At 45.2% G+C, this 21857-nt stretch overlaps 1 protein-coding gene across 4 annotated transcripts in view; it reads left to right on the forward strand.

Annotated features, from left to right (window-relative positions):
• GRIA3 (glutamate ionotropic receptor AMPA type subunit 3) overlaps nucleotides 1–18908 on the forward strand; it is a 142085-nt gene extending 123177 nt beyond the window's left edge. For 3 of the 4 annotated variants that reach the window (XR_010365820.1, XM_064426791.1, XM_064426793.1), the window contains 3 exons: nucleotides 14393–14507; nucleotides 16624–16871; nucleotides 17460–18908. Coding sequence is in view for 3 of the 4 variants with exons in the window: in XM_064426791.1 (XP_064282861.1) it covers nucleotides 14393–14507; nucleotides 16624–16869 (361 nt within the window). In the remaining variant the exon portion in view is untranslated. The remainder of the gene's footprint in view (nucleotides 1–14392; nucleotides 14508–16623; nucleotides 16872–17459) is intronic. The other variant, XM_064426792.1, reaches the window with a different exon arrangement.
• The last annotated feature ends 2949 nt before the right edge of the window (nucleotides 18909–21857 follow it).

Raw genomic sequence — 21857 nt, forward strand, 5'->3', positions numbered from 1 at the left:
CGCGGGTGCAGGAATTACCAAGAAAATTAATTTAAATGACATTGTTATACTGAAATGTACTGAAATTCATTTTTATAGTGACACTCTCCTACATCTAGTAAAACCAGATCTTTAGGGAGCAATAACTCCTAATCTCGCCAATAAAAATGTTTCAGATTTGGTCCAAAATCAATAATAACAGTAAACTGCAATTTCGGACAATTACTGCAAATTACTGCAACAATCTATTCATAAGAGTTGCATACAGTTGGCTGTGTAGGAAGTTGCTCAGCTTGTCATGTCTACTGCTAGCAAAAGCCACTGTGTAATATTAAAGGAAGGAAAAACTCTTGAATTTGGATTGATTCAGTAGCTGGAGGTCTGCAGTGCTCAGCAGCAGCCTGGAGATGAGCAGAAGCTTTTTTATGCTTTTTAGCTCTGCTGCTCATCCTTCACAGAACATTTTTATATGTCATATTTGCCAGTATATTAAATGTTTAATATCCTCCTGGGATCCAGCACCTCATTGTGTAATGCTGCCTCCCTGAAAGAAAACTCTTCATACAAACCAGCTTCAATGAACTTCATTGCTTCAAGTTCACTGAATTAAACCCAGCCATTAACACTTACAGCCCTAAGGAAACTAAGGAGGGCTTTTTAAATGGTCACAATTAGGGCAGGGCCATCCTTCTATTTTTGCTTGTGCTGGAAGATGTTTTACAGAGAACAGTGCTGTCTATTTGGCAGGCCCTTGGCCTGGTCAGGCAGTGTTCAGTTGAGGGAGTGGAGTCTGGGGTGCTGTGCTGATATGAGTTGGTACCCAGAGAAGAGGGAAGGGGAGCAAACACAATAATGTGTGTTTTGCTGGTTTAGCCCCAAGTGATGTCTGTCTGCAGTTTGTTGTAACACGCTGTGGTGAAGGACTTGTTTGAGCTATAGTCACCAGCTCTTGGGGCACAGTTCAGCTGGCAGAAGTCCCCAGAGATGAGAACATGGGATGTAGAAGACTTCCCACAGAAGATTAAGCTGAGGGAGGCGGAAAAGGAGTTAGTGGCTGTTTCTAGAGGTGTGGTAAATCAAGGGCTTTTTTGTTACGAAGTGGCTTTTCCTTTGAAGTAGTTCTGTAGGCCCTGAGCCCTGCAGACTGCAGTGTGGCTCCATTGCAGCAGACAGGCAGAGCCTTCCCATCACTGGCCAGGCCTTGCCCCAGCCCGGCAGGAGCCCCACTGCTCCCTTAGCAAAGATGAGCTCTGGTGCTGCCCCTTGTGCACTGCAGCTCCAGGAGTCTTGCTGGCCTCTCTCTCCTCACTGTCCTCCCACCAGAAGTTGCCCCCGTCATCTCATCCCATCTCTCTGGTTAATTGTTTATATGAGCACGGCTTCATTTGTAGATCATTCAGAGGAGTCGCTGCAAAACTGTTATTTTTTTCCCTTTTCCCTTAAAGGAGGTGGCAGCTGGGGGAATCGGGGTGGGGTGGTGAAGGTGCCTGAGGTGCAGATGCAGACCTTGCCCTCCATCTCAACCATTGCTCACTCGGGGCAGCTCTCTCTACCGGCTGAGCTGACAGACTCCTCTCTCAGCTTCCCCAGTAGAGACCCGGGCTTGGGAAATCGCTGCCCCCGAGTCGGCAATCAGCCTCCTCCCACCTCCTGACAGTGGGTTCTGTAATGGCTTGTGTGTAGATGCGAGTCATGTCAAACTGATGGTGCCAGTTTCTTAAGCCGAATTCCTCTGTGACTCTGATACTTTAGCTCTTGCTGAAAGCCAGAGGTGAGTATGAGCCTGTTTGCTTGTGCCAGTGCCCATCGTTGTACTGCAAGGACCCGGCCACCCCTCCCCTGCTCGTCCTCCCTGCGGCCTCGCGTGCCGTGTGCCTGCGCTCGGAGAGGAGTCGTTCTGAGTTGTGAGTTCGTCTCTTGTTACCCTATCTTACCGCCTCTGGAAAATTAAACAGTGACTTCCATTTTCTCAATGATTTTGAGGCTTGCAGCAGGAAAAAGAAAAGGTGTTCCATTGGCTTTCTGCAGGTTTTGAATCTGTTGGTTTACAGAGAATGCCTGTGGGCATTCCGTGCTCCTGGGGTTCACTCGATTCAAGGCTAAAGAGATTGTGCCATTTTAATGAGTTTGTTTTAAAGGCCTCAGCTGATATGTGTCTTGTTTTCAGTGATGCCAGTCTGTGCCAGTGCTGGTGTGGAGCAGAGGGCACCAGTGTTGGTACTGCCCAGGCAAAAGGAATGACCCAATTTCAGTAGTGGTCTTTATTTAACAAGTCTGAAGGGGAATATGCTCCATCCATACACAATTTCTCTGGGATGCATGTCAATACATGTGGGCTGACTTGGCTGATGCAGACGTTCTGGTACGTGCATCAAAACTCATTCACTTAGCCCTTCTAAATGCGCTTGAATTTTGTTTCATGGCAAAATTATTCTCTCTTCAAATGCTCTTATACATGCAAGCTGAGTTCTCAATCAGGAGAGAATACAAAATAGCAGTTGTAAAAAAAACATATTCCAGGAAATATGTTGCAGTGTATTACAAGTTTAGAAACTAATTATTTTGTTTATTATACAGTCCTATAATCTTGGAGCTGAGTTATGGCTGAATAGGGATTTAACAAGAATTAGACAAAAGGGGATGCAGACGGCGGTCACAGCCTGAGTGACTTAAGTGAAACTAATTATTCAGTTGCATAGGAACAATTTCCTGCTAAGATAAATTTCCATAGTTCTGCTGTTGATAAATTTCTTGTGTTCTTATACCTTCATGGTAACATTTAATGACAACAAACATGGAAGGAGAATGTTTGCATGCAGTTTCTTACCTACTTCACCTGCCAAGATTCCCTGCTAATTATTTGACTTAATTTATTTAATATATTCTTTTTTAGGCTGATACCCCTTTTGGAGTACGTCAGAGAAATGGCATGCAATGTAATATTATTTAATTTCCCAATTGTTTCTTTTTCATCATAGAACTACTTTTCCAGTGTGCTAGTTGAGTTCTGCCCTCAGAGCTGTGCTCCATACAATATCCCATTCCCAAGACCTTTGGAGCTGTGAGCGTGGCCATTAGCAGATGGGATCTGTTCCCCCGTGTCTATGTGCTGTTTTGCTGTGATACATTTTCAGCACAGCCGTTAGCATTTGCAGCATAATTTTTTTAAGTGGCATATTTTTAGAAGAAATCTGTTATGCTTTATTTTAGATGATACCTGATGCCTAAAGAGCACCATTGCCAAACACGTCGTGCATAAAAGAGAACATTTGGGGAAATGGCTATCTTAAAAAGATGCAGCACGATTTATTTGAACCATTTGTTTGAAATTATGTTCATCAGCATGAATTTCCTTGTCATCCATACTATAGGCCTGCGTTATGAGCTGGAAAAAGATAAAATGGCTGATCAGAGCCAGTGACAGTAACACAGAGCTAATTCATGCTCAGAGCTGGGAAAGTAATACAAAATTACTGTATTGTACAAATTAGTGACAAAGCAAAATAATGCTTTAAAAGGAAGACACCAGAATATTGGTTTAATTGACAGCTATTACTTTATAGCATATTAGGAAATAAGATTGTGTATGTTTTGTGGCAGTGATGAAGTCTTAATGCTCTAGGAGTTCATTGAAGCATCTCAGAGCACTGCCAAGAAGGGCAGAGAGCCTGCTCTGGTTTGCAGAAACAGCAGTGCTGTTGTGCAGATTGTTGAGGGTATTTTCCTGGAAGTGGAACTGGGAGAAGTGGCATGATAATTTGGGAAGAGTAGGTTGCCTACACTGGGAAGGAGTTGGTGGTGTCCAAGAATTAGGAACTGTTTAGTTTTGCCAATATAACCTTTAGCATCATGGAGACTGGCTTTGCTGCCTTGCCAAAGCCAACACAGCACCTGAGTGTGCAAGGAGACCTGTTTGTGCAGCATTAATTGTGGCAGACCTGGGGCTCCTGCCTGGATGCCATGCCCTGCCTTTATGGCCACAAGAAATCTTAAAGACTTGTTAATTGTGCACTCCTTTTCATAATATCTGTGGTGCTTAACAGTTAATTTCCATAGATTGCTTACGTGAGTCATTTATCCTGCACTGCAAGTATCAGTATGGGAAAAATCAAGGCGGAAGGCTCTGTGGTACTGGAAAAGGAAAAAAGGAAAAGCAGCAGCTGGAAGTGGAGCTCTCAGCAGCAGGAGCACGGCCCTTCCTTTGTATGTCTCCCTGGGGGTCTGGGCTTGGTTGTTTCTCTTTAATAGTAGCTGCTGTCATTTAACATACAAAGGGAAAAGAAAATGCCTTTCTTCTTCTTCTTCAAAGTGACTCTAATGTTTCAGTATTGTGCTCACGTGGACACAGCACTGGTGCTGCTCTGTGGATTTCTCTGTGCTGCTGGCACTGTTACCCTGGGCTGAATGCCTCTAGCTTTTGCACACGATGTAGCTCTTCCTCCAATGTCTTGTGGACTAGCCTTTGGACTAAGCAGCACCTACCTGCAGCCTGCTGAGGACCCAAGAGCAGGAGTCACAGAAGAAGCCGTTTCAAGAGGAAAATAAAGATGGGGGGAAAATGGATGTGCCTAGAGACAAGAGAAAGAGAAGGTATGGGGATAGCCAGCATGCAAGGTAAGTTGAGTCTCTTGCTCATACCCATCCAGGTTAGAAAGGACCCAAGCAATGGCAGGAAAGGTCCATGCTGCTCTTTCAGATGTTGCAAGTTTGAGTGTGATGTTGGGCACCTGCCCTCCTTTGCTCTTCTTCCACCCTCGCCACATCCGTACCTCAGGTATCAGGCACTGCTGTGAATGAGCTGCAGTGACTTGTTATGGCTTGTATTTCCTAATCCAATCAGCGTGTATTATTGCATTAGCACTTGGCACTTCTCTTAAATTATGATCCTGTTAGTACAGAGTTTAATTTGTTTGAGCTACATTTGTGAAACATATAAATATTCTTTCATAGAGACACTGCTGCTGCCAAACACGGGCTGCAGACTCTACAGAGAGCAGAAGAACTCAGCTGGTAACACATCTGGCTCTGTAGAGGTGTGCACAGAGTGTCTGTAGATGATGCAATGACATCATGCACCCTAATTTAAAGTGTATACCTGGTGACCAAAGGAAAAACACTTCACATTCCACAGGGATAAACGGGATGCTCCAGCCTGTAATGGCAGGTTACTCCTGCCCAGTAATGGAGACTATAACAAAGTTCTGTTGGGGACAACTATTGTGCTCAGTGCTCAGCAGGAGATAAATCCATGCCCTGGCAGCCAGGGAGCTGCAGCCCCAGGATGCTTCTCACCATCACTCAGGGCCCCAAGGCCTTGGGCAAAGGGAACTGCTGCTGGCTCTGCTCTTGAGGAACAACAACATCCTCTGCCAGGGGATTTATCGCTCTGCCTTCAAGCGCTACCCCGGCCATTGTCATGCAGCATATTTCTTAGGTGGCTGGGGGATATATAGGGCTTGAGGTGCTGAGTTTTAAATTTTCTAATTGTGCAAGCTCTTTGTCTTTCCAAACTAGATGGCTTTCCCTTTTATCCCTTACTCTGCCCACCCATAAAGCATTTCAATCCCTCAAATGTTGACTCTTGGAAATGTGCAACTGCTGGTAACACAGGGCAAGGAAAAAATGGTGTGGGTCTGAAATGGTAGCAAGCAGCAACCAAGGGCTCACTATTTAAAAAAGGAATGCCCAGTGCTTTTTGCATTTTTTCAATGAATATCGAATGTTCAGTGTGGAATACCAAAGATCACTTTTTGAGACAGAAGGTAGGAAATAATGATTGACAAGAAGGAACATGAATTGACCATATGGGTTTTTGCCTGTATTTTCAAGGCTCTTCACTCCTGCTTGAGATACCAGGCAACTGTAGTCTTTAAAGAAATATAGTGAGTTTGGATAAACAAAGTCTTCCCCATCCCTCACATGTGGGTGTGTCACAAAACATGAAATCATGGCACAGAGACATTGCTAAATTGGTAAATTGCAACAGGCAGATGGATGATCTGATCTGAGCAAGGGCAGAGCCCTTGGATGATGCACTCACCCGCAGGTTTTGTATCTATTCAGAAGTTATTTCAGTAACAAGATCTGACAAAAAGTCCATTCAATAGTTACAGATCAGGCTGGGATTTATACAGCTTGGGGGAATAAAGTGCCTTATTTGATTTAGATGGGTCTTTAACCTCGAGCAATGCCCTCTAGAGAATAGTGCTGGGTTTGGTGTATCTTCCTAGGTTGTTTCTATCTTTATATTTTAATGATACCAAGATGGTTGTTAGTGATATTTTTTATGGTATCCTGTCAAATTAAGCAGAGAGCCTGGACTTGATTTCTGCCTTTGTCAGTCCCTGCACAGCCGTGTGCCTGTGCAGGCTGGCTCAGGGATGCAGCAGTGGCCACTTGCCTTCTGGCCCACTCAGCTCCAGTCTGGAGGCTGCATTCAGCATCACCTGCCCTCCTCCTGCCAGCAGGGCAGGGAAGGCTGGTGGGTCTGTGTGATGTGTGGTAGTGAGGGATTTCTCTGCTTGGCTGGAAGCAGTGACAGGCAATGGTGCCATTGTTCAGGGTCCCACTGAGGGTGGCTCAGCTGGTGCTGATAAGACCAAGATTGTGGGACCAATCCCTGTATGGGCCTTTCATTAAAGAGTTGGACTCAATGGTCCTTGTGGGTCCCTTCCAGCCCAGAATATTCTGTTATTCTGTAATCTCTATGCTCTTCAGGTATTTGCCTCTCAGATCATGGTAAATGTGACATGTCCCACAAGCTAGGGCAAGCTGCCCTCTGTGCTTTCCCTGAAGTCAGTGGGGATTAGCCAGTGACACCAGGAGGAACAATTAATTCAGTGTTTTACCCAAGAGAATTTTAGGAAGCATTTTGGATTTAGAAAATTCTTGCTTGTTTGCATTTTATTGTTCTTGCCTTTCTCTGACACTGTGAGGTGGATTTTAGAAACTCAAGTGTTTAACATCTGAACTCTTTGATGTTATAATGGTTTTGATTGGGTTGTGCTGATGTCAGCAATCCCAGGGATGTTCCAGCCAGCAAGGACAGCTCTGGTCATAAGGAACAAAGGAAGACATTTCTTGCTGTAGAAGTGAGAGTGTTCCAAATATGTCAGATTCCTAAATTAAAAGGATTAGGCAAAACCAACAGGGATTATTTAATTATAAAACAAGTTTCTTATTATTTAATGATAAACAAGTCAAAAAACACTTTATACTGTACTAACCAAGACCTGGTACCACCATGGACTCTCACCTCCTTGACATCACTGAGATTTGGACAGGAGGGTAACGAGCCCTTTGCAGAGGCTGAGCCCTTGGTCTGACCATGGGGCTTGTCCAGGGCAGCACTCTGATGCAGAGGGAGGATGCCACCTTTCATTAGGAGAGACAGATTTGGTCTCTTAGGAGGGACAGATTTGCCAGAAGCCTCTTGTGGATTTCTGTTGCTCTGATGCCCCAAATCAGCAATAAATCTGGCCTAGCCAGATACTAGACCAGATTTACAGCTGTTCTATGCCATGCAGTGTGACACAGCCAGAGCCCAGGGCTGTCTTTGGCACTGTGATTTTGCCTTCTCCTGTGCACCCAAAGGGCCAGTGCCAAGGTACAGGGAGTCACAAACAGCTTTGCTGTAAGTGCTGCATCCCAAGTGGTGTGTGCCTGCATTTCCACGACACTTCTCCAACCAGAGGAATTTGTTGTCTGCTGTTTTACTGCTGGGAAAAATGAACAAGGGTCTGTTGCTGACCACTGTGCTGCAGTACACAGGGAGGTCTGTTAGCCAAGGACAGTTCTGGTGGCCATATTTGCTGTATGTTTGGAGCCAGCATCCATCTGCTTTTTTGAGAAGGATCCCCACTGTCACTGGCCTTAAATTTCTTAGCTCCACCTCTAAATGGACTCTGTCTTGCTGGGTGAGATGGCCCACATGTCTCCATGGTGCCTCCATGCCCTGCAGAAGCCTGCGGAGCTCTCCTGTGCCAGGGTCACTCCTGAGCCGTGAAGCTGCAGTGGTTGGAGTTGTTGCCCAGTGTTTGACATCTGAGCCAGCCAGGCACCCTCCCTGGCTGAAGTGCTGATCAGGTCTCCTGCACCTTGTGCTCTGCTATCCTGAGCCACGGCCCCAGGCCCACAAGAAGAAAGGATGTTTTCAAGACCAGAGAGGAGCTCTGAATGCTGAATGTTATTCTGGTCTTCATTGAAGTTAATGGGTGATTTCTTTATCCTCTACCCCCAAAAGAGCTACATTTGGACTCTCAAGATGCTGCAAGCAATACTGCTGTGAAAATGCCACACTGTACACCTGAAACTCTACAGAAAATCAGGAACCAGCTGACAAAGGATGAAGGAACACTTACAGCTGTAAAACCCAGGTAGTGAGAGGTGCCAGGGCAGCCCATGCACTGCCCATCCTTCTCATCCTGTGCCCTTTAACTGGTGCTTTGAAGAGCCTTGTTTGTTGCACCTTTACTTTGCAGCTTGCTTTTCTGAAAGATTGCATCTAAAAATTCTAAATGAATGCTGAGCAATGGTTCATCTGGTTTGAAAGGAACAGTCTGCCGAGTTCATTCACTCTTCTTGGCAGTGATTGGGTTTGGGTATAACATTTATATTACATCCATTAGAGCATGGAATGGGATGTGAATTATCCAAAGCTGTTCCAATCATCACTTAAATCTTTTATAGATTGCAAGTAATAAACATAACTACAGTGTTGCTGAGACTTCATGCCACTCAAACACCAGTTAGAGCTGAAAAAAGTCTGCAGATTATTGGGTGAGATGTTCAAGTCCTAAAGTGACTTCTGTTCCCAGTTCTCACCTCTAGTGATCATTGACTCCTTGTATCACCTGCTGTGACTTGTGAGGACCAACCTAAACACTGGCTGCAAAGACACTGGCATCTTTCCTGGAAAACAGCCCTTTCCTGGCAAGATCACAATGTTCTTTTCGTAAATTAACAGCGCTTTTCCAAGAAACTGCTCAGATTCTTCACTGCAGTCCAAGTTCGTTCAGGAAGGGTCCTGTTTACAGCACTAGCACACAAACATGATGGCCAGTAACTTTAATCTAATTGCCAAAGGAGCAGCCTGGCCAGCCTTTGCAGTCATATGTGGGACTGCAGCCTGCTGGGCATGTGTCCTAAGCTGGGTGAAGTTAGTGATGGCAGTAGGTGGAACATCTGGTTTTGGGTTATCTTCTTTAAATAGGTGCAGGTGAAATAATGACAATTAACCTAAAAAGCCATTAATCATACCACCAAAAACCTGTTATGATTTATAATTTGAGAGGGTCAGAAGTTCTACCTTCCCACTTTTGGGACTAATAAAGATCTACTTCTTCAATGATTAATTTACTTGTCTTCTACTTCAAGCTTGTTCTGGCCAGAAAGAATGGAAAGAAATATTATAACACCACCAGTTTTCTCAGTGGAGATAATATTTACTGTAATTAACCTGAAACTGGGGCTTTGGTAAGAGGAGGTAAGGTAAGAAATCCCTCAGACTGGTAGGGATGTCTCAAAGAGAAGAGGAGAGAGTGGATGGCCTCTGAGTCATTGTGTCCTCTCTTTTCCATATTAATTGCATGAATAGAAGATGGGTAATAATGAAATATAAATTTAATAAATGCTTTGTGAAGAGCACACAGTAGCTCCTTCTTCTGAGAAAGAGCATCTGCATGGTGAACATACTCAGCCTGGAAACAATGCCATGTTTTGTACAGATCAACCTGCATGACAAAGTGCTGTAGCACCTCCTGAATTTGAGGGAGAGGTGGCCCAAGTTCTTAAATTGAACCTGAAGCTTTGGGGATGCAGCTCAGAAGTGAGATTTTAATGAGTTTGTTTTTCAGAAATCAGCTCATTCCATGAGTATCATCCTGTCCTCTGGGGCCACCAGCAGCAAAGGGTGCAGAGAGCTTCTGGGTCTGGTGTGCTGTTCTCAGACAGGCTGAAGTGCAGCAGGGAGGAGGCCCCAGGGCCCCACAGCAAAAGGAAAAGGAGGTCCCCTTTGGGATGGTGTCATATTAAATCTGGAAAAAGACTGGCACAGCTTGTTTTCTAGCAGTAGCTGATGGCTGAAGTGGGGAAGGTTATGCTGCCAGCGTCTGAACAGTCTCCTAACAAGGTGGCAGAGAAACGAAACAGCTGAACCACCTATAAAAGCCACTTCTGTCAAGGAATAAAATCATGTTTGTGGCAGTCTCTGTAAAGCCTATAAAACAGGTGGGCACTGATCTTACAGTCATGCTCTTAAAAGAAACAACCATTGCAGATGGCTTAATTCCCCTCTGAGGGCAGTGCTATCCCTTATGAGGCTCCTGGTATTGTTTCTCTAAACACAAGTCTTCCAGTCATTTGTAGAAAAAAATCTTAGCAGGATTTGGAAAAGCTACCCAAGAGAGCCAACCTCACAGGCTTAAGCCTGGATGATTCAGATCATACTGGATGAAAAGCAAAAGCAAGGAAACAACAAACTCCTTCAGTTATGGGGAGGAAGAAAAACACTGCAAGCTTCTGGACAAGAATACCATCCTGTGGAATCCAAAATGCTGACATCCTGGTCCAAATGGCCTCATCTCATTTTCTTGGCATACAGAGCACAAGAAGAGAACACAAGCTCTCAAACCTCCGAAAATTTTACTTTTTTTCAAAGCAACCAAGCTAACAGAGAGAGATCTGGAAACTACACAGGGGAGATGAAAAGGAATCCCATCATAAATTGAAGCATGGGAAAACAGTGGAAGCCACCTGGGAAAGGGCCAAGCACGTAATAGGATATCCCATATGGCTCAACAACAGCAACATAATTTAAAAAAAAAAAAAAAAAGAAACACAACTGGAAAGCACAAAGGTATCCTAAGAAAACTACAAGGAAATTGAGGTCCTTTGGGACAGAGCCCCAGAAAATGAGGATCCTCTGAAGTACACAGTGAGAGAAGTAGGTGGCAGGTGAGACAGCCTTCCTAGACAAGTCATTTAATGTCTTCATTCCTCTGCCTCTTAGGCAGTTCTGAATGTCCCCCCTCAGTCAAGCAGTCCCAGGACAGGCTATGACAAATCCCTTTCCTAGACCCAGCAGCCATCACTCCTAGAAGAAACTTGCAATTCCCCCTATAACAACCAACAGAACACTGCACCTTGGTGGCCTTGGTCTGGCTGGCACTGGCAGGGTGCTGGCACTGCCCAAGGGACACCGTGGGACCAGCTGGGTGTGAGCTGAGGGGTGGCACAGAGGATTTGTGTTCCATGGGCACTGCTGAGCACTCAGTGAAAAGTGCCAGGATGCAGACGTGGCTCTCTGCACTTCCATCAGAATCTCAGCCAAAGCCATGACTGACTCTGACTGTTAAATTGAACCAGGCTAGGCAGCTACTCAGAGATGAGCAATGGGAAAATGTATCAGCAACCAGGCTCACTTTCTAATATATCTACTTATCTTGGGAATTTGGGATTTGAGGAGTCCATCATGCACCAGCTCATACTGCATTCCTGAAGTGCTGGACCAGGGGTTGCAGAGGCATCATGCCTTCTCCCACTACAAGGTTTCTCAAATCCTGCTGCAAAGGAAACAGCTTTTGCATTAGGAGGTTTGGGGATTTATTTCCTGGAAGCAGGTAAAATTGTTCCTTAGGACTTTGATGAAACCAAATCACCTCTCTCCTACCCAGGCTGAGGGAATGTGGTACCTCACCTGGCAAACAGGACTGTGACAAATGATAATGAAAACCCCAGTTTAGGCAAATTCCCATCTGTTTAGTTAAGATAATTTTAGTTTACTACTTTTTTTTTTTTTTTTTTTTTTTTGGCAGTTGTGTGTGCACAATTAGCTGCAATCTTGGCTTAAAAAAAATAAAGCACCCTAATTAGCATATTAAGCCTCCTCATTTCCCAATACTGTATAATGTTGTGAAAGCTAATCTATAATGTATTGGATGTTATGCAAATTCTCAGCACTCCGTATGGGGTTTACAAAGGCATGCAAATTAAAAATAGTGTTTGGAATAGGACTGGGGGGAGGGGAAAATTTGCACAATAAAATATGCAGGTAGGAGGAAAGGTGTTTATAACCTTCTTCCTATTGTTTGTGTATTCTCAGCTGCACAATGCTTTTCAAAGCTGAGAGATGTATTGCATAAAATGTCTCCAAATTGGATAGTTTTTAAACGAAATTTAAAATGAGAGTACTGTTCTCTGAGCAATAATTCACCCTGCTCTGTGCTGGGGCTCCTAAGGGGAAGGTAAAGGCGCTGAGCTTTCACTGCTGGCACTGCAGGCGTGCACAGCTGTTCATTGGGTGTTCCTCTGGGGGTCACCGGGGGTCTCGACACGGCCCAGCTGCCCAGGAGGGTCCATGGTGGGGGCTTGGCCGGACCTGGCCGCTCCCCATGGGTGTAACCGAGTGGGGCAGGTGCATTCCCTGCGCCCCGGGGTGCTGGCAGTGTCTGGGGCGTGCTTTTACCCCGTTCATGTTTTATAGCCTACCTGTAGGAGGCTGCAGGCCGAGCTGCAGCACAGCTGGCTCTTTAGGATGCCGCTGGCTCCTGGTGGAGCAGCTCTGCCCGCTGCCAGTGCCAGCCCAGCAAACACGCTCTGTCTCTTGTGGCTTGTCACTGCCACCCGTTGGCTGTGTCCAGCTGAGTGTGTGCAGCCAGCCCTGATTGATACTTAATTAGATTACAGCTGCTGCTTAAAAATAGCCATTTTATAAAAATAAAGTCTTGGCCGCTGTCAAACTGAGCCCTGTGCAGGAGAGAGCGGTGCTGCCTCTGCCTGGACAGCTGGGAAGCTCTGCAGTGGTTATCCCACCCTTGATGGCTTTCCCTGCTCTTGCCTCCCTGCTGGCCTGGGTGACACTGCACAGGGTCATGTTGGAGCAGCCCATGGAACGTTCAGCTCAGGAGCTCTTGAATACAATCATTTTTCTCATGATGTTCCACGAGCTTCCTGGGCTTGGCTACCACCCTCCTGCCAAAGGACATGGAGCCTCTCTGAGAGCAGCTCTTCCCAGCATCAGCCACCAACAGTCTCACAGCCATCCCAAATGCAGCTTCTTGGCAGATGAGGGAGCAGGGCTTTTCTTTACCTGCTATTTCTTCCAGCATCTTGCCCTGCCCAGGTGTGGCAGGTCTCAGCCATTCCTGTTGCTCAGAGCTGTGAGCCCTCCCAGTCTGGGGATGTTTCCCTAAATGCCAAAGTGCAATTTAGCTTATATTTAATGTGTTTTGTATAGGTCTTGCTGCTCTTTCTCCTGAGTCTCTTCTGCTCTGCAGAGAGTCAGGCACTTTGGGCAGGGGTGGGAGAAAGGCAGAGAGCAGCAAGAGCCAAACACGAGGTTGGCACTGGGGCAGGCATGGGCATCTCCTGCATCCCCTCTGCTGACAGCAGGCCTGAATGGACCCAAAGCAGGCTGTGCACGTGTCTGCCTGGTGTCATCCCGTGCTAAGTGGCACAGCATTGCTGGGGATAAGAAAGCAGACCTGTGCAGGGATCAGAGCTGTTCAAGCAGGAGCAGGAACTGATGTCCCTCACACAGGGAGCCTGTCTTATGGAAACAGGCAGGAAAAAACCAAGACTTCACACAAGGAGGAAGTGGAAATAACCTAACCTAGAGTTCCTCAGGTGCTGCTTTCCCACACGGAAGGGCCAGATGAGCTCAGCCCCCCTGGGCTGTGGGCTCTTGGCAGCACGAGTCAGCAACTCCATTTATCCTGCCAGCATTTCCCACCCTGGGCACTTTGAGCCGGCATTTCCATATTCATCAGTTCCTTCACAGAGGTCTGCATTTGCTCATTTTCTGCTGCGGTTGCCTGGGCTGGGGCAGTGGAGATGCAGCAGTTGTGGGCAGCGCAGCCGGCGCGGGGCTCGGAGCGCAGCCCTGCAGTGCCGGGAGGAGCCAGCGCCGGGGGACGTGGCTGTGGCAGCCGGCAAAGTCCCCTCCGTGGAGCCAGCCCGGGGGGTTTTGCTTTGCAGATGTGCACAGAGACCCGCCAGGCACGGGGGCTGCCGGGGATAAGGGGCTGCGAGCGCTGTTGGGCCCTGGGGAGCCGCAGTGTCTGGTGTGGGGGATTCTGTCTGTCAGTGCAATAGGGCCCGGCTGGATCAAACCCACCCAGAGCTGTACAGCTACTGCACGTGCCTGTGGCACACCAAAGTGGGAGATTGGCCTTGCTTTGTTTCCACTGCCTTCATTTAACAGTGAGTGCCGATTACTCAAAGCGATATGGGCAGGACCTGGTAATGTAGAGATGCTCTAGCCTTAACTTAAGGGGATGATCCAGTTGCCTGCAGTGTAAATACTTTGTGGCCAGGAACCCTGCTTTATCGCTTTGTATAGTTTTAAAGTAGTTTAAAGATTGAATAACATAAAATAACATAATATAATGTTATTTATGTTATTTCCCACGTGAAGAACTCCTGTAAACCTTGCAGTATTGAAACTCAGTGAACAAGGCATCTTAGACAAGCTGAAAAACAAATGGTGGTACGATAAGGGTGAATGTGGAGCCAAGGACTCCGGAAGTAAGGTCAGTCGCTGAAGGTCTTTTTGTACTGATTAGCAATCACATTTTGACCCACTGTTTGTTTATACCAAGAATGACTTTCAGAAATTGCTATTTACATTTTGAAGGTTGAAAGAAAAGAATAGAAAAAAATAAGTCTCAGAACATGACAGCATTTTTCTTATATGCAGTAAGAGACTGTAGTTGTAAGTATATATGTGTGAGTATTTTGCTAGAAACATGCTAAGAGAAGCCCCCAAAGCCTCCCAAGATGGTGTCTTCATTTAAATGTGCAAGTTTCAGCACAGTCACTGTCTATTATTCAGGCCAGCATCTTTTCTTATTTTTATTGAAAAAAAAAAACATTTTTGCTTCAAAATTTTTGCTCAGGTTCTCTACATGTCAGTTTGGGAAACAGTCACATGCTTGCTAAGGGCACAAATTTTCAGGACAGACAGCTGATAAGGAAAAATTGCCTTTCCTGCCCTATTTGCCAATTCATTTTAAAATTTGTTGATTTTTTAAAAAATCTAGAAACACTAGTAGTGAATCATTACCTAAATATTGTATATTCTTTTTTATTCTGCTTTGAACCATTTTGCTGCTGTACTGTCCTGTCATCCACCAGCTGTGCTGGCAGGACCACTGTAGACCCCAGGGCAGGTCCCACCCCTGAGGTGGATTGGCCCAGTAGCTGCAAACTTAATTTGTGGGGAATATTTATTTACACCATTCAGTTAAAAGGAGGATTTTTTTTTTTTTATGCTTATAGACCCAGTGGGGAGAAAAACTCTGTAAAAGTGCTGGGCTTGTTGGAGTGAAGGACATTTTCAAAGGCACCAGGAGGAGGAGGAATCCAGCTCCAGCTGAAATCGGTCGCAGTTGAGTGCCTAACTCCCTTGGTGCCTTTGGAAGTGCTCTCTGTAATCATTCAAACAGAAAACTATAATTTCAGAGCACCCTTTCAGTGTCAGAGGACAATTTCAAGTTCCAGCGAAGCCAATAATAAAATTTCATTGATTTCAGTAGGACTGGAAGTTGCTTAGGGCACAGCCCAGTAGCTGTTGTGTCAGATAAATTTGGGATCATGGGATATCTGAACACACGGCAGCTGCCAAAGGGAGCTGTGATCAAAAAGAGGTATAAATGATTAAGATCTTCAGTGTAAATGGCAGGTTGTTTGCTACAATCACATGTATCCAAACTGTCTGTGAAACACACAGACACTTACAAGGTAAATCATATACTGTGTGCAAATTTAGCTCTCCCTAGAGAGACTCGTTAACAGAGCTCTGTCAGCAGTGCCTTCTCTGGGCACAGACAAATTTCTTTGCACCTGCCCGTCCATCCTGGCCAGTGTGGTGTGGCAGCCCAGCCAGCTGTGCCAGCCAGGAGCTGTTCCTGCCCACAGCCACCCAGCCATGCAGCAGCAGAAGGGTTGCAGCTCTATTTAATGCCATTCCAGAACCTTGTTTTTAAAAAATGCAAGCTTCTCACCCATCTGACATGTATTGAAGGAAGATAAACCCTGACCAATGATTTTTGTGTTACAATGTCTGGTTTCATTCAATAATTCACTCTCCAGAAAGTGCTAGTTTAGCTCAGGGCTCTGCTGCTGGACCTCTAAGTAACTGACCATCTTTCTAGGGTGGGGTTTTTTTCCTAACTGTTGAAAAAAGGTAGTTAAGTTCAGCAGCATCTCACAAATTTTACCTGCATTGACCAAACCCATGTGTATAGTGGTTTGGCTTTTTCTTTTTCTAGTTTTGTCACGGCCTTCTGTAAATCCTGCTGTTTTATGCAGCCACGAGCACAACTTTCCCCCAGTGCCTTTGCTAGCAGGGGTGCTCAGCCCTAGGCTCTGGGACACCGAAGGCCTGGGGAAGTCAGTGGCCAAACAAACCTCATTGCCTTGGAGTCAGCCAGGGTTTCCCCCACCAGAGGGTGGAGGAAGAGCAGTCACTGCTGTGCAGCCCCGGGCTGCGGGGATGGGGGGACAGCACTGGTCCGTGGGCCGGACTCTGAGCACCATGAGTGTAGCTCTTCCAGCTAGGCCTAATGCAAATAGCCTGTTGTCTGTCTGTCTGTCTGCCTGCCTGCTGCTCTCAGCAGAGCTAACAGCGTGGCTCGTTTCTCTTAGGACAAGACGAGCGCTCTGAGCCTGAGCAATGTTGCTGGCGTGTTCTATATCCTTGTGGGAGGCCTGGGGCTGGCCATGATGGTGGCACTGATCGAGTTCTGCTACAAGTCTCGGGCCGAGTCCAAGAGAATGAAGCTCACCAAGAACACGCAGAACTTCAAACCTGCTCCTGCCACCAACACCCAGAATTATGCTACCTACAGGGAAGGCTACAACGTGTACGGCACAGAAAGTGTGAAAATCTAGGGGTACGGCTGCGGGCCGGGAGGAAACCCTCCGGGTGTTCTTCTTCCTGTCCTTTCTTTAGCTGTCTGTGCTATTCTGTGTGTGCACCAGGGGGCTGCTGTAAGAGGCTTTTGAACCACCATCTTGTGGCTGTTTTTAAGTATGAGTCATTTAAATTTCTTCCCTGATCAGAAGTAGGATCAGAAAGGTACAATTCTGGTTTACACACAGAGGTAGCTGGCTTCGTGCTGAAGTGAGTAACTCCTCTCTCCAGCATCATGCTAGTTCAAATGAAAGTATTTTGTTAATTGCTTTAAAAGTCGCTATAATCAGAATTCTCATCTCTCTTGTTACTGATCTCTTCGTTTTGTAAACTATAATCAGGTCAGGTAAGTGCTTTTAGGAAGTTTCCAAAAAAACTTGCAGTAGAACCAAACCTTCTACACTAGAATTCATTGTTTCTAAAGCAGGAAAAGTAGAGCTGAATTGCTGACAACTGATTCTGAAAAGGCCTGGTTAGCCCCTTGGCCACAGTCTGTGCCTCTCCATGGGCTGAGCACCCCTGCCCCTCGCTGCCAGGCAGTGATGAAATCTCTCTGGTTTTATTTTAGATCTTCACCCTGACAGCATGCAAGACAAAAAGCAGCAGAGAATGTGGCTACTTCGTGGATTTGGACCATCTGAGCCAGTTGTACTCTCTCCGAGGTGTCAGGCATGACACGCATTGATGATGGTGCAATGTACTTTTAATAGGAAAAACTGGTATTTTTTCCTTCAGTGCCTTATGGAAGACTCTGAGACTCACAACAATGCAAACCATCACTGAAATATTCTTGCTTTGCTTCAAAGAAGTAAAAGAAAAAGAAGAGAGGAAAAGAAAAGAAAAAGAAAAGAAAAAAGAAACAAAGGGAAAAAGAAAAGGACTGGTAACAAGATATTGGTATGTGAAAAAAAAAATTCTTGTAAAAAAAGATCAGTGCAACAAAAGCCATTCTTTGATACCACTGCACAGCAACTGAACTTGTGTCCTGAAAGCAAGCGCAGCTGGTTTCATCAGCCACCCCAGTCGTATCAAATTATGAAACTCCTCCTGACACCAAGCCTCAGAAATCTGCTGCGTGCAAACGCGGACTGGCCTGCCACTGCTTGTATGAGCTGATGTCAAGATGTTTCAGTATTTACTTACAGTGGTGTCATTTTAGTTTTTTTTCTGAGCCACTTTAACCTCTCCAGCTAATTTGAGCAATTCTGTATAGCAGCAAAAAGGAGGGAAAGAATCCGTGCATTCAAACCAATTAAGGTCAATGACTGTGAATCTGTAAATCCAAAAGAAAGTAATTTGTGGAACTGCATGTCTTGCTTCCAGATCAGTAAATTAATTTCTTGACAAGGTAGCTAAAGTGTGGGAAGAAAATATTGCATTCCTTTTTTTTTGTTCTATCATCAGGCATACCTACAGGTGCTTTATTAAAATGACATTGGGTGGCTTTTAAAATTAAAAAAAAAGAGGAAAAGCTACTTGCTGTTTAAGTTCAGACCATATATCTCTTTTCTTGCTGTGCATTTGCATTTTAATTCACTGTTTAATATCAAGCAATGAAGCAAGAGAAAGGCAGGTTAGTTTTTCCCAGGGCTGCTTCTGCTTCTCCCCAGTTCCCTCCCAGCTAAGGCTCCTCAGCACCGCTCCTTGTGACACAGAAGCAAGGAGAGAGGACAGTAACTCCGGTTTAGCTGCAGTTCCAGAGTAATAGCAAGCGATCTAACATGACTCCTGCTAGTACTGTGATATTATATCAGCTCCTGCCAACTCTTGTTTCATGCCTGGGGAGAGGCTGCTCCTGGCCCTGCCCCTGTGCGAGGAGGGCGCCGCGCTCCGGCCGCCTCTGCTCGGGAGCAGCTCGCTGTTACCCACATCCAACATCTTAGACAGCAGCAGCATCTCAGCCTTGAACCTCTGCCTGGAAACTACTTAACTTCATCTCTAAAAATAAAAATAAAAATTAAAAAAAAAAAAACAGGAAAAGAAAAAAAAAACGCAAAACTTTAAACATATTGTCAATCACTTGGGAAATGTTCAATGGAATATCTGCTTACTAATTACCTCTAATCGACAATATGTATTTTCCGTAGTTTATGATAGAGTTTTATTTCATCAATAACATACAGTGAAAAAGAAACTCATTTAAACCAGTCTGACCCTTAGGCATTTAGTTTGCTGATGATAGATTTGAACTTTTAATAGGATTTAAAAACAAACAAAAAACAAAAAAAAAAAAATAAAAATAAAAGTCTTGTTAAAAATATGTATTTCCAACAAAATGTAATATAAAATCATTTTAAAAGCTCATAGGAAAAATAATTTATTGTTCAAGTTTTTAACGAGATATTGACAAAAAATTGTTTTGTTTTCATTTTGTTTTCATGAAACTCTGATTTTTTTTTCAACTTCTGAACACGATCACGTCCCCAGCAAGGGTGAGCTAAAGCTGTGCAGTTATGAGTTGTATTTAAAACAAACATTTTTCTTAAAAGCTGTATAAAATATGTATGTTTATCAGATCAATTTTTAAGAGTGGAGGCTTCACACCAGTGAAGGGAGTTTGGTAAATGGTTCGATATTTTTTAAACTTGCATGTAAATCTAAAATGTGTTGAGTGCTTACCAATTCTGGCTACCAACTTCAAGCTATCAGAAGTTTGGCAGTAGTCTCATGATGATTTGTTTTGGTATATTTTTTTTAATTTGTTTTGCTTCAGGGGCTTTGAGGGTTCTCTCCTTTTTCTCTTTTTTTTCTCCTTTTTTTTTTTTTTTTTTTTTGTTTTTTTGTAATTTAAGTTCCTATTTTTGGTCGTTGAAACTGCACTTGAGTGAGCAGAAAAATTGCCAAGCAAACTAATGGCTGTAAAAGCATAAACTGCATGTGTGGACATCAATTACTGAGCCTCATTTTGATGAGGTGTTGTACAAAGAGTTTTAATACATTTTGTAAATAAAACTGTAAAGAAAAAAAAAAAAAATAAAGACCTTGCTTCTCTTTTCTTCAGAGGAGAAAGAGTCCCTCCCTTTGGCCAGTCTGGGCTGCTCCTCAGATGTTTACCACAGAGCTTTGAAAGGTTTGGGTTGGAAGGATCACCCAGTTCCCACAGCCATGGGCAGGAACACCTTTCTCTAGACCAGGTTTCTCAAAGCCTTTCCAGCCTGGCCAGCTCAGGGGCCCCAACACTGAACTGAGGGCACTGCTGGGAAATGGGTGTTCCTGGTTTGGTAACCTGCAAACCAGCTAATTTTTATTTTCTTGATGGTGGAAACTGGTTGATCCTGCAAGGAGCACCCTGTGAGGAGCAGGGGAGAAGCCTCGGGGCTGCAGCCAGGCTGGGAGCTGCTCTGCCCTGCCACTGCAGTGGGGAGCAGTGTGGGTAAACAGATTCCTTAAATATTCACTACACAGATGTATTTTCCTGCAAGTCCCAGCTTTTCAACAATGCTTCTTTAAGGAAAAGAAGAAAAAAAAAGAAAAAAAAAAAGAAAGAGGAAAAAAAACCCCACCAACATTGCAGCTAATCCCAGCTCTAATTTATTGAGTTTACTTCACCCACAGTGTAGCTTTTCCAAGTCACCACAAGCTATGAACCGTGGGAAGCAATCCTGGTGTTAGAGAGCTGGTGTGTACCCAAAGCACACCCAGCACCTCTCTGGCCTCAGCACCCACATGGTCCCATCAGGATCCAGCTCCCTGGGCTCCTTCCAGGGACACTGAGGGTGACACTGCTGTTAGCACCCAGGGCCTCTGGGGCTTCTCTTGGATGACTGAGGATGAGAAGATCAGCCTCTGAAAAATAAAAAAAAATCCCCCAGTGGAGGTCTTGGGCAGTAGCACTGCTGCAGAGCAGTGGGCATGGACCTGAGTGGTTTGGTATCTGCTGGCCAAAACACCCTGCAAAACAGGAGGTGCCTGGAGTGTCCCTGTGGCGCTGCCTCTGGCTGCAGGGAAACAGGAAAAATGTACTGGCAGTCACTGGTACCTTTCCCAGGTCAGCACGTGGTGCCTGGCGTGGGTCCCAGCCGTGGAGGGATTGAGCCCAGCCCCAGTCCCTGTGGGAGCTGCCAGTTGTGCTCATTGTACACGAGTGCAGGGGGGGCACGTGCTGAGCCCACCCTGTGTCTTCAGCCGAGGCTTCAGCAGGAGATGGTTCAGTCTGGAGCCTCCCTGGGCCACAAGGGCAGTGCACTTTGGGCCAAAACCTGACTTGCTACACACACTACAGCAATGGCAGCAGGGCTGCTTGGCACCCTGGAAGGCTGTGCTCCAACACACCCAGCATGACCTTGTCTCTAAACTTCTGCAGATGGGAAATAATAATAGAAGGAAAAATTCAGAGTAATGCATCAAATTCCAAGAGCCATCAGTGGCAGCAAGAACTCAACAGTGTTCAAGTTTGAGCCCAAAAATCCAAACCAATAGCAGCTCTTCCCCATGGCACACCACACCTGACAACAAAATAAAATAAATACTGTATCATTGTGGCATAGCTTTTGCTTCAAAGGTTTTGTGCAAAACACTGCAACATTTATTTTTTCAAAAACAATTGTTCTTTATGGTTATTAAAATAATATTATGTCATGGATATTGCAATTAAATTACAAAATGTCTTTGGTGCCCATATCCATCATTTCAGTCTGGAAAATGGGCTCTATTTTGCAGGCAGCAATACATAAACAAGATCTGGATAATGATAGCTCTATTCAATTAACCTAAGGGATTTAAGTACAGAGATGATATTTGCATGGATATTATAAATTTCATAGTAGTATTTACTAAGAATATAATAAATCTGAAGTTGGTATCAGGGAGGACAGTGTCCCCAGGAGCAGCAGCACCCACAGCCTTCCGTGGCACAGGAAAGGCCCAGGCTGGCATCACACCAGGGGATGGCAGCAGCAGGGCCAGGGCACCACTGCTGCATCCCCCCAGCCCAGGAGCCCCAGGCTGCAGCCCCAGCACCACTGGG

Source organism: Passer domesticus, chromosome 7, assembly GCF_036417665.1.
Source record: "Passer domesticus isolate bPasDom1 chromosome 7, bPasDom1.hap1, whole genome shotgun sequence".
Lineage (NCBI taxonomy): Eukaryota > Metazoa > Chordata > Aves > Passeriformes > Passeridae > Passer > Passer domesticus.